General features: G+C 42.2%; 1 protein-coding gene across 11 annotated transcripts in view; it reads left to right on the top strand.

Moving 5' to 3' along the window:
• The window catches only part of ptprsa (protein tyrosine phosphatase receptor type Sa), a 238323-nt gene that overhangs the window by 111340 nt on the left and 114462 nt on the right, over positions 1–12521 (top strand). For all 11 annotated transcript variants that reach the window (XM_084354187.1, XM_084354195.1, XM_084354186.1 and 8 more), the window contains 2 exons: positions 7740–7885; positions 10375–10516. In XM_084354187.1, coding sequence (XP_084210313.1) covers positions 7740–7885; positions 10375–10516 — 288 coding nt within the window. The remainder of the gene's footprint in view (positions 1–7739; positions 7886–10374; positions 10517–12521) is intronic.

The raw sequence follows: 12521 nt of genomic DNA, 5'->3' as shown, positions 1-12521 counted from the left end.
CGGTTTCAATGGGACCAATTTGTGCATATTACGAGTGTGCCACTCTTTTTAGAAATGCAGCATCGCTGTGACAGCAGTGTGGTCGGGCAAAGTTTTTCACCTCTGGGTACTAACACTCCAGAACTTATTTTATTCTGGGTTCCCACATCCTGCCACAAGTCCCTCATGGACTGCAAAGCCTGAGCCCTGCCAGTTTGTTTGGAGTGCAGTCGACATAGATGGCACACTGTATGATGCAATGAGGAAGGGTTTGTACATAAAAAAAAACATCTTCACTCACTGCATGCACTGCACTGCTAAGCCTTGAAATCTGTTGTTCTTAAAACAAGTGACTACATTTCGTTATGAAGTGACATAATTTCATTTCTCGGCAGTGGAAAATAATTGCTTTGAGAATTGTCTTGAAAGATGATATAAGGCTTTTAATCAAAGCATTTCTTTTGTCAAGATATTGTCACTTGTTACATAAAATGTGTAATATTATCCTGCCTTTTCATCAAGTTGTTGAAAGAAGAATATGATTTTTGAGGTTACAAGATGGACAATTCTCCGCTGTGGGAACTGGGTGTACAGTCAAGGCAGCACGAACTGGCTTTGTGAATCATTACGTCGACAACTGCTTGGAACCCCAGCTGCCCCAAGAGCAAATCCCAATTAGCCTTTCTTCCTTATATTTTAATTGGAAAAGCAACTGTTTCATTAACCCTTAAGCTTGCACAGCCAAGGTAAGGGTTAGGCAGGAATGGAGCCTGACCCCAACATGCCCTGTGGAATATGGCTGCAGCGGAGATTAACTGAGACAGTCATTTTTTTATCCTGAGTGGCAGAGCATGCACGTCTATTTTAAGCACAGTTTCATTCACACCTCACCAGCACAATCACAGAATTACATGCTTTTCCCTTCAGCGTCACTATTATAAGTTAATTGTACTGCTCAACAGCACCTAGGAAACACATTAATACAGCTGCCGCTAGGTTTAGATGATGTCTCGTGGTAATGTGGTGCCCTCCGTGTTGAAAGACTGAAAAACTTGTTAACTCTGTCCTTCAAGATCCCTTTCATCCTCTAAATTGGCTCGTATGGATGCCACCAAGTTGTCCGTCTTTACTTGCAAACAGACTGACCAACTTTCTGCCCGTCCTTTCTTCTATTTTCTTGCTTGGCCCAAGTCTTTTTTGCAGCAGTCTGCCGGTCTTTGTTGGCAGTGATTGCGTGCGAAAACCTCCAGACAAGACAAAGCAAGACAGGTTTCGAGTAAAGGCTCGGTTACCATAGTGATGGCGCTTGCCTAGTCAGCCTGTGAGAATTGGTCCTGATTGATGGGACTTGGTTGTTTAGGCCTGGAGGGTGCATGATGTGTGCAAGTGTGAAAGAGAGAGTATGTGTGTCTGTTTGTGTGTTTGTGTATTTGCTGTTTAGTGCATCTCCTTGAATGCACATTTGGCTGAATCAATCTATCCGTCTCTACGTCTATCCCTGCATCCATATACCTATACCTGTGTGTTTGTGTGTGTGTGTGTGTGTGTGTGTGTGTGTGTGTGTGTGTGTGTGTGAGCTGGTTCATTACTGCTAAACAGTGACGGCACCTTAGAAAGTTTACAAATGCCTCAAAGTAAATCAAATGTACGTGGGGAGGAAATGTCCAAAGTTCCAGTGCCAAATCACTCCACCCTCTAGGCCTGTTTTTGTTTTTCCTAAGTAGTTGGTCTCGACAGTGCCTGAGTGTGTGTCATGTGGCTGCTGTTTGGATAATACGAAAATTAAGTTTAATGTCAGGCAGGATCAGCTTCAGTAAACTCCCTCTTTAAATCAGTGACATGCAGTCGTTCGTATTGCTCTATCCACATAGTAAACGCACCAGAAAAGACATAAGAATGTCCGTTGGTACATTTAGCCAGCCGAGTGTCTGTTGAGATAAAGTGGCGTTGAGTGGGATGAAAATATGTTGAATAAGTTACACGCTTTTAACTTATTGCTCATATCCTGAGCAACTGCGGGTGCAACAGTAAAAAACTGTTAAAATTGGTGTCATTCCTATCTACATTGTCACCCTGATAATACCCTTGTCGCAGAGTGGAAGGAGAGAGTGGAATTACTTTGCGTGTAGTAAGACCTCTGATAGTACCAGAAGGTCTCTATGTGCTGTGAAAGATACCTATTTGTAGCAAGATGGGTAATACGTGCCCTTTTCCCAATTCTCTGCCTTTCTCGCAAATCACTGAATGGCAGTGCGTCATTTTGTCTCCCACTTTGCTAATTCAGCGGATAATGGCTCCTATTTATGACCCAGGAAGCTTTTCTCCATCAATTACTGTATTAGTCATATAGCCAGTCCCCTCCCACCTCTTACACCCCCCCACCCTACAAAGCGACAACAGTAAAGTACTGTAAATGGAGCCGTCTCATATTCACATGCCCACCTCCCACTCTCCGCCACTTTATAATCACAGTGCTGTTGGATTCTGTCTTATCAGGCCCAACAGAGGTAGCGGCCAGTAGCAGGTGGTGGCTGTATTAGCTAAACAAGCGTCTGTGTGCACAGTGTGAGGTTTATTTTTCCCTGCTCACGTTTGCGTGGCTCTGGTTCTATTCTCGGGGCCTTGTGAAGATAGCCGGGCCCCCATTGCTGGTTATTTTAGCTCAGGCCATGTCCCCCTGCCAGGCAGATAAAGACGGGTCTTGTGTGCTTATCTGGGGAGTGCTGTACCTCGGTCTCTCTGAGGGACGCTTGGGGAATAGAGAGAGACTTTGGTGGAGGGGACAAACAGCGACTGCGGGTGCAATGTCCTTTCAATGTCATCTCTGGTAACACACACCGTTTGGTGGGGGACTTTTATATAAGGCACCTTACAGCAAAAGGAACGTGTACATTTTTGGAATAGGTGGCACTGTTAGGAATCAAACCGCAAAATCTCTGAGTAACGTAGGTAGGACGTTCGAAAGTCAGTTGTTGATTAATCAGCCTATTATTTTTAACAATTAGTCGTTTAGTCTATAAAATGTCCAAGAAATGTGAAAAAATGCTCATTACAATTTCCCAGAGCTCAATGTGAAATCTTCAAAATGCTTCTGTTGTCCAGCCAACAGTCCAAAACCCAGAGACTCTTCATTAGCTATCAGAAATGACAAAGACAAGCAGCAGATCTTTATATTTAAGAAGCTGAAACCAGCAAATGTTTGACATTTTTGCATGAAAAATGACTAGACTAGGTCTGAGGAATAAATATATAATATATCGTTCTTGTAATATGGGACTATATATTGTTTTTAGATTTTAGATATTATATCGTGGTACGGCAGGGCAAGTGTTGTAGCTTCCTGGTTTTAAAGGCTGTGTTGATTGATGATATCATTTTCTGAACGTACCAGACTGGTAACAACTTGTTCTAATACTTGCCACTGATGGTTGTTTATCAAAAACCTCATTTTGTTAATATTTTGTGAAAGTGCCAATTGTCACCCCAACAATATCTATCAAAAATGTGCATTGTTTGATTTTTTTTGCCTATTCCGAGCACTTATGAAATGCTTTTGAGGAGAATTCAAAATGTCAAAGATAAATATTGTCACCACAAAACTGTGACACCCCTAGTCACAAAGTGCCACACCAAATTTTTAGGATAAAAGCACTACTGGATTTGAATAAAGGGGGTATTTTCATCTTTTCTATAGACAAGTTGGTTTGAGGTGATTTTACGTACAATATGAATATGTTTCAACCAGTGTGTGTCAACTTCTTCTCTCCATAATGTAGATACCGAATCCAGTCAGTGCATGAAATAGTGTGATTAAGCCTATCTGCTGATAATGGTGTGGTCTATTCCATCACTCATTTTGGGGAATTTTTTTTAAGCAGTTTAAGCACCGACACCACTCAACCTTTTCTACCCTGCAATTACTGACTGCGTGGCAAGGTTGGAAATCTGAAAAAAGAAAGGCTCGAAGTCAACGGTAACTGGCAGCACAAGCCCAGAGGCACACAGTTGAGGAAAATTGAAAAAAAGGTTAATTACGCTCATCAGAGTTCACACAATCACACACCGCATACCTGTAGTAATGGCATTATAGTAGGCATTCATGGCCCACAGCCATAGTCTCTACCCTTTACCCAGTTTGGGTTGATGGAAAGTTAAATAATGCTGATGATGTTCAAACAATGTTAAGCGCACTACCTGAAGAGTCCCAAGACAAGTAGGCAGTGCACATGAGAGAAAGAGACGGCAGAGCTGTAAATGAAACCAGTCTACACTTTATTTGGTACTTGTGTCATATAATTATGTGTAATTTTGTGGCTGGCAGTAATGTTTGTATGGAACTTCACTTTTAGAAACATGTCTGTCTGAATAGTGACGTCCAGAGATTAACAAGAGTCAGCAGGCACATATGAACGCTGGCCATTGTCAGAGGCATGTCTACGATATGAAAGGGTTATTATGTATCACACTCAGTCACTTACTGTAGCTGACCGGCCCCCCAGTTTCTGAACTTCAAACACAAAGGTCTTGCCAATTTCATCTTTTCATTTATTGGTTTAACAAAGGAAAAACTACAAGTAAATAGAAGAGCAAGGGAGAAAAGTTGGAAAAAGTTCCTCTTTTGATGAAATATTCCCCTGTCTGTCCTGCCGTCCCTCTTCACATCACGTCTTCTAGTCCCAGGACACCCTGTCACCTCCTCGCTTCTCCCCTTCCTGCCTCTCTTTACCGCTGACCTCACCACCTCCTCCTGCACTCCTCTTCCTGTCAACCCCTACTGTGTCATTCCTTTTCATTTCAATGTCTTTTCCTCCTAGCTCCCTAGCTTTCCTCAAACCTTCCCGAGGTAACGTTGAAAAGCATATACAGCACATTATGAGAAAATCCTGCATCTGTCAGGAGTTAAATTCGGACTGACATGCGGGCAGGCACATTGATTGTACATCTCTCTCATCCTGTGAAGCCCGAGAAAAAGGAGAGGGAGAAAGCGACTGGGTGAAAATGTCGAATGGTTCAGGGAAAACTAATCAAAGAGCGCTGGCCTTCAGCAGAACCACTGCCACTGGCCTGCTCTGTGTAAATCCCTCTTCTGTCTCGACAGAGGGCACATTGTAAGGGGAGGTCAAATGCAGAGGAGCTGTGTTGTGTAGTATCAGAATGGAAACTGAGAGTGTAAAATGCCAAAAGGGATCATTGTATGCACCAGACAAATAAAGCCTCCTTGAAGCTGGAGAAAAGCTGCCCTGCTTATATCATCCCACATCCTTCATGCAGTATATATGTTTACTGTGAAATATATGATAGATAGTGATTTATTTCAGCCTTGATTTGATCTTGAAGGTATTTTTTCCTTAATAATTCATGTGCTAATGATGCATTTTGAAACACGTGTAAAAGGTGAGGGACACGTCTTCAGCTAATACTCCAGTTCGGCCTTTTCCCAGAGAGTTTGGACGATCAGAAGTTCTTCTGTTGAGATTTTTTTTCATGCAACATTTAAAGCAACATCATATAACTTTTTTTTTTACCTTAAAATAACAGCTTCATTACGTGTGACAAATTGTTACAGACCTGGGATTTGTTTTTACAACAATGGTGCGGCACTTTTGGAGGGTGCCAAAATGCACAAAGGGCATATTTCTACATAATGTTGCTTTAATACATAAAATAACTTCCCATACTAACTAAGATATAACTGCAATGTCTCCCACTGTAAATGTTGTTTACATTAGATATAATCAATCAATGAGATTTTATGTTATGAAACCTTTCCAAAACGTCGGGGAATGTGACTACACCGGGGTTATTTCAACAGATTAGATTAAGTAGATTCAGATTTAAATATATATTTTCTGAAAGATGCAACAATCAATAAACTTTCATTTGAACATCAGACGGCGGGGAATCAATATTTCACACATTAACATGATTGCTAGCAAATCAGCCCTTTAATACCTCTCATAAAAGTGGAAGAGTTTCGTCGTTGCCCTTTGGCTGATTTATTTAGCTCAGTGTGTTGTCTGTCAACATCCGACATTCAGTACGATGTTTTATCATACATGGCAATTTTTATTCGCATATGCCATGACGTTACAGTAGCACTTTGATTCAGATGTCTGAAGATACTGTGTAATTACACCTTTAATCTCAGTTTCCGTCATGCTCTGCCTCCTGATCAAATTCCCCAAGTTACCTGAGAAAACGTGCACAATAGAAGGCAGAAATCAAGCTGAGAGTATCTCTTCTCATCTGTAGGTGAGCAGCTCTCTAGTCTGAAAAAGAGGAAACATGGTATCACAGCAGCAATAGTTTTTAATTGAAAGCACTTTATCTTCATTTGACCATGGACAGCATAATGAACGGATACTGTATGCTTTCTATCAGCCATTATCTTGCTTTCACAGACATCTGAGCTTGTAAAATCAAGGTTAAGTGTGTCTCACATTGGCATACACTTGTAAACATGACAGGGACATTGAAATTGAAAAAAACTGCTTTTGAGATTAACTAGCCACCAACTCTAACTAAGCCAGTTTGTGTGTCTCGGTGTAATATTTGCATCAGAAATATTTAGGTTGTTAGTTGGAGGCTGTGAGATTAACTTTGCATGTGATGCCTCTGCTGTCCTGAAGCAGTACACTCACCCTTCTTCCCTTCCTTTCCCTTGTCCGACACTATTCCTCTTTGCCTCGTTCTCTCTAAAATACCCACCCGCTCTCTCTCTTTACCCGATAATGAATGCAGGAACTCTCCTTCATATGTGTTTAGCAGTGCCTGGAGACTGGTGTCGGCCCGTGGTCCCTTAATTATTAATTTGACGTTATGCGCTGGCCGTTTGATCATCCCCACATATCTGTATGATTCAGATTTAACGAGTTCCCCAGGACTCTGTTTTCTCCTTCTCTCTCTCTCTCTCTCTCTCTCTCTCTCTCTCTCTCTTTCTTTCTCTCTCCCTTTTTCTATCGTGATGTTGTTTCAAACCTACTGCAAGCAAGGCATGAGTGAAAAAACAGCACGAACCAACCAAAATGACTAACTTTTGATGGACATTTTAATCAAAGGGTCTCTATGAGAGTATAACATTTTAGTGCATGTGGTCCAAGTGAGAATTTAACCACTGATTGTGGCTTTGTCAGTGCTATACTTTATTAAACAGGAAAATGAGTCACACATTTGAACACAGTCAAATTAAAATAAAAACTCACTTTTACTTGCTTCATCCACTAAATGTTCTTTTCTGATGGGGCTGCTACTGTACTGGTAGTAGCCAGACTCTGTTTCCCTATGGAGGTATATTTTTGAGCTACTAATCATCAGCACCTTGGCACAACATCAACATATAAATTCACAGCGCTGTCATCTACACACAGAGCTACACAGCACTGAAATTGAGGTACTAGATGAGGGCACAGTAGTTTAATTCAACCCAAGTGTTTACTGCGAGGGGTGATTCAGAATGACGACATCGCCCAGCGGTTAAAGAGGTTGCCCTGTCACTGAGGGTCTTAACTGTGGGTCACTGTTGCTTTGATGCAGATATGTCATTATGGATAGACATCGAGCTATCTGTCTGTCTGACTGAACGTCTAGCTGTTTATTTGGTGTCTCTCCAAAAAACAAAGTGTCCAAGACGTCTCACTCCTGCAGACCAGTGCGTGTGGGCGTCTGCTACAGGGAGAGAGTAAGATACAGAATAGGAGGCTTGTGTGGGTTCGAAATTTGTCTTATGGCTCATGATGATGTCTTTCTTTCTCTGTCTCTAGCACCACCACGGTTCACTAAAGTTCCCAACGACCAGATTGGCGTCTCAGGGGGCGTGGTCTCCTTTGTGTGCCAGGCAACGGGCGACCCCAAGCCGAGGGTTAGCTGGAACAAGAAAGGCAAGAAGGTCAACTCCCAGCGTATAGAGGTGAGTCAGGCAGCACTGCTGTACTCTACAGGTGAGGAGGGCAATTTGGAAAATTTGCTCATGCTGAAAGATTTTGGTGTTTGGAAAGTACGTTTTTTACTGCTAATATTTTTGACTACATAGCCAAGTAAAATATATATTTTTTTAAATATATTTTGATGTTTACTGTTTTAACTTATAGACCATATTACGATGCTGGGTGGTTAAAACATGAATCTTAAATTACGTTACCCCCCACATTCCACTCTTTTCCAAAGTTTTTCAGCACTGCCCAGTACTATTCTCCTCACATTACAAGCACAGTCTTCTGTTGCGGTCTGGTTCCCCTGGAAAAGGCTATTTTCATTTGCTTTCTTTACCCCGTTTTCACCAATAGTTTGGAACAACAACTACCAATCTTTCATGGACTGGCTTCTTTAACCTCTGAGCAATGCGCGGTTCCACCATTAGTTACAGTTGCCCAGTAAAGCAATTCGGAGCTTTCCCATTCCTCCCGCCTTGTCCTCTTTGCACTTGACTGAATCAGCCGTTGCCACATTTTTTGTCTCCAGCTCTGTTTTTTTTTCTTTTTCCGTTTACTGCCCGATCTGTGTGAATGTGTCTGTGAGTTATTCATGATGTTTGTTGTTCAGTCCTCGGCAGGCGTCCCAGATGGCATCTCTAAAAGTCTTGATTGATGCTCAGTGTCTCTTAATTAAAAAGTTGCTTTCGTTAAAAATGACGGCAGTGCACAGAGATAGACACTCACCCGCTGCAGCATGAACACAACCACAGGGGAGGGGGCTAAAAAGTAAAAAAACAATGACAACAGCATCAACAGGGGGAGAAGCAGCATCTCAACGGAGGACAAAATTAAAAGACAAGATGTGTTTGTATGTTCTCTTCTTCTGCATGCTAAGTGGGAAACAAAGCCAATGGCGTGAAGGAGCCCGCCAGATCGGACGCTTCCCTTCCTCCGTTTAGCATGAAATAAAAAAATTGTAAAGGGGGTTTTGAAGTAGTTATGATTTTTTTTCTTTTTTACCCTCTAGATAGCTGCTTTGATATCGATCACGATGCCGTGCTCTGCAGTGTTTTTTGCCTAATTAGCGGCTCAGCCCTGAGACGTGCAGCAGAGGAGCAGCAGGGCTGCTGAAGTCTTATACTTATATCTCAAAGTCATGCTTTGCTCAGAGATCTCAGCTCTGAAACCTTCGTCGAAGCGGTTTAAACTCCTCTAAGGAGTGATGGATATTGGAAGAGTAGGTTTGCCGTGAGACTGACAGGCATGCTGACCGTCTTCTCTAACACTTCTTCCACCTAAAGAGATTAAGTTTGGAAATGACCGGACCGGCTATATTAAAACCATCGAGGGATTGGTTCAGAAATGCCGCACTTAAAATTCTAGTCATTGACCTAACTCTTGAGGTTCTTCTTCTTGTTGCAGGCTATACGTCTGCTGGTGAAGATTTCAGGGAGATCAAACTTTGTCAAAACTACCTCACTTTTAACACCCACTGGCAACACATTTCGTAACAGACATATTCAAAATGTCCCTATTATATTAGTTCAACTGTTTGTAATGAGGAAACCATTAAAACAGATTTTGATTGACTGGTTAAATGAAGTTATTAGCAACTTCAGGCTATTTCAGACACACTGTATTGTTCTCAACAATTAAAACACCCTGATGCTAATGACCAGTTAGTTCAGTTAAGGTCTTAGTCTGGAAATTGGCAATTAAGTCATATAATTAGTCTCAATATTCTCTAAAATGTTTTCTTGGTCATGCTAATGCTGCTTTTTGTCATGTGTTGCTTATACCTGAACGATCTGTGCTTTGAAAAACGTAATGCACACAAACAGCTTTGACGAGAAGAACAGTGTGGAATTAATAGAAATGATATTATATACTGTAGTCACTGTGAGAAGCCTTCATCATTTCTGATTTTGATCATTTGAACATAAAGGGTGTTGATGTTTATACAGAGTAAATGCAATCATTTTTGCGAGTCTTTCTTCATTTTTTCTACAGTCTTCTAATCAGCATTCTCAGCACATGTTACGTTCTGAGTCTCGTCTGATTTCGTTTTTAAGACGCGCTTTCAACACAGTTCAAAACAAAGGGCTTTGCAGAGAACAAAGGGCATAATTACAGATAAAAACAATGAGGCGCAAACACACCAAAACAAACACATCACACACAAAGATACGGCGCCGGAATTGTGTGTGCGTGTGTGTCGAGAGATAGAGAGGGTGCGTTTCCTTATAACGGGTCAATTCAGGATAAAGTTTGAGAAACTGACTTCACAGTTACCATAGTTACATATGAAACAGTGGTTCTCTGTAAGACGTTTTGGCTTTAGCTGTAAGAGCTGTTCATGTACTGACACCAAACTCACCCATGTATCTCTGGCGTTCGCATGCACTTGAATTCAAAACCGGTGCTCTTGCTATTTGAGTCCCACATCTGTCCAACCTAACCTTATTATTTACTCTCTATTCTACAGACCATTGAGTTTGATGAGGGTGCAGGCGCCGTACTCAGAATCCAGCCCCTCCGTGCGCCACGTGACGAGAACATCTATGAATGCGTTGCTGAGAACAGCGAGGGCGAGATCACCGTCAATGCCAGGCTGTCCATCATCCGAGGTGAGTCTCGCATTGTGAAACAGCGTGCAGAGGGATAACCACAAAATAAATCATTAAAGCGGACATCTGTGAGCTCCTTGGGTTTTATTTTATGATGACATCTTGCCTTGGAGTTTTTGTGCTGCTCTTGACAGTGAGTGAGGGCTGCTCTTGAAGTCTTTTTGCTCGGACTTTCTGTAGGTAGTGCTCTAGTAAGACGTTTTGGCTTTAGCTGTAAGAGCTGTTCAGTTCGGTTGTTCTGGATGTGTTACAGATATTTGTCTTGTGTCTGGAAAACAACCTTTTAGAATAATTTAATCCTGTATGTAAGATTTTACATTAAAAGATAAATTATTTTACCACATGTAATCATTAGAAGCATACAGAGAATCTCTTCCTATGTGCTGTAAAGACTTTATTTTATATTGTATAAACCGTATCGATTGTGTTACATGAGTCATCCCAAGAGATGCCAAATGAATATATGTGAAAATGTGGAGGATTCATTCTTACAGCTTTTGTGCAGGCGCACATCACAGCCTGAAATAGATTCATATTCACCTACAACAGATGGACAGTGTGAAGGCTGTTTATCAAGAAGCCATCAATTTGATGGAACTAATCAACTGTCCATTCAAGTAAGCGCTGAACCTCTATTTGTCCGTGATGAAAACCCATAGGATCCCTGAATGAAAAAGATTGATTGGTCATCCACACACATTCAGGGCACAGCAGCCGACAGATGTGTCTGGAGACGTGTGCAGACACACTCTCACACACGAACAGATGTAAAATAACAAAATAGTGCAAGAAGTGTAGATGAAATCAGTGATAGTGGACTTTTATTGATCGACTCCTGCTAGTATAGTTTCAGCAAAGATAATACACCATTTGTATAGCTCCAGCTTGGAGGTCATGGAGGACGGGATCACACGCTCCCACTTTCTTTCTCTCATTCTACCTGTCTCTGTCTGACTCACACAGACACACATACACACACACACACACACACACACACACACACACACACACACAGACACCCAAAGTCCTCTCTTCTGTTCTCTCCTGCCGCCATCTGCCATGTTTCCAGGGCTGGATGAAGCTGAGCTATTGCTGGCTGGCTGGCAGCACACAAGCTAGGCCTTCCTGGCTGTCAGATCCACAGGCAGTGAGGTGGGGTGGGGAGTGTGTGTGTGTGTGTGTGTGTGTGTGTGTGTGGTGGTGGTGGCGGCGGCGGGGGGAGTTGTTGGAGCAGGGACTGGAGGCCTGGCCCGGCATCCTGGGTTAGTTATTGTTAGCAACAAACCCCCCAACCTGCAAGCATGTTGTTGGGTTGTAGGGGGGTGGGAGTGCCTCAGGTGCCCTTCAAAACTTGATATACATTTTGAAATTATGTACTTAGGCTTTGAAATGACATTTATGTTTCAGTCATGTTGTTACCTGGGCTGGTTTACACCTAGTGTGTAGGGATTTGTTTCACATTTGTTTCATGTTCTAAACAATTACATGAAGTTATGTGACATGTTCACACTTTAGTCATAGTCAGAACCCAATCTATTCATGGAGCGCTCTGAAAATCAAGTCCAGAAAGTGCTGTACAAAGAAACTGATTGAAAACAAGAAATTGAGAACAAGGAACAAGCAGATCAAATTTTGAAATTCAAGCCCAGGCATGTGCGTGAGAGGTGTGTGCAGTTGTGTGAAGGATCACAGGGCAAACCCAGGGCGGTCCGCAGGAGCAGAAGGAAAATGAAAAGTTATTGCAATTCGACTCGACAAGGTTTCCTCTAGAGCCCAGAGGAAGGCAGCAGCTCTCCTGCCCAGGCATGACCCAACACTGAAGGAGGGATGAGAGTGTGATGATGGGGGGTGAAGGTCCAAGATGAGTGGCAGAGGAGGAGAGCAGTACGTTCTGTATGTTTTCCATCTTTAATGAGGTCGGGCCCCCCTGCATTAGCCCATCAGCGGCAGGGAGGAGGAAAGATGTAGGTTGAAAAATGGAGAATATAAGAGATGGATGATATAA

The sequence above is a fragment of the Pagrus pagrus genome, assembly GCF_965226575.1.
Source record: "Pagrus pagrus genome assembly, chromosome: 6".
NCBI lineage: Eukaryota > Metazoa > Chordata > Actinopteri > Spariformes > Sparidae > Pagrus > Pagrus pagrus.
Note: the sequence above shows the minus strand (reverse complement) of the source record. Positions and strands in the feature narration are given on the sequence as shown.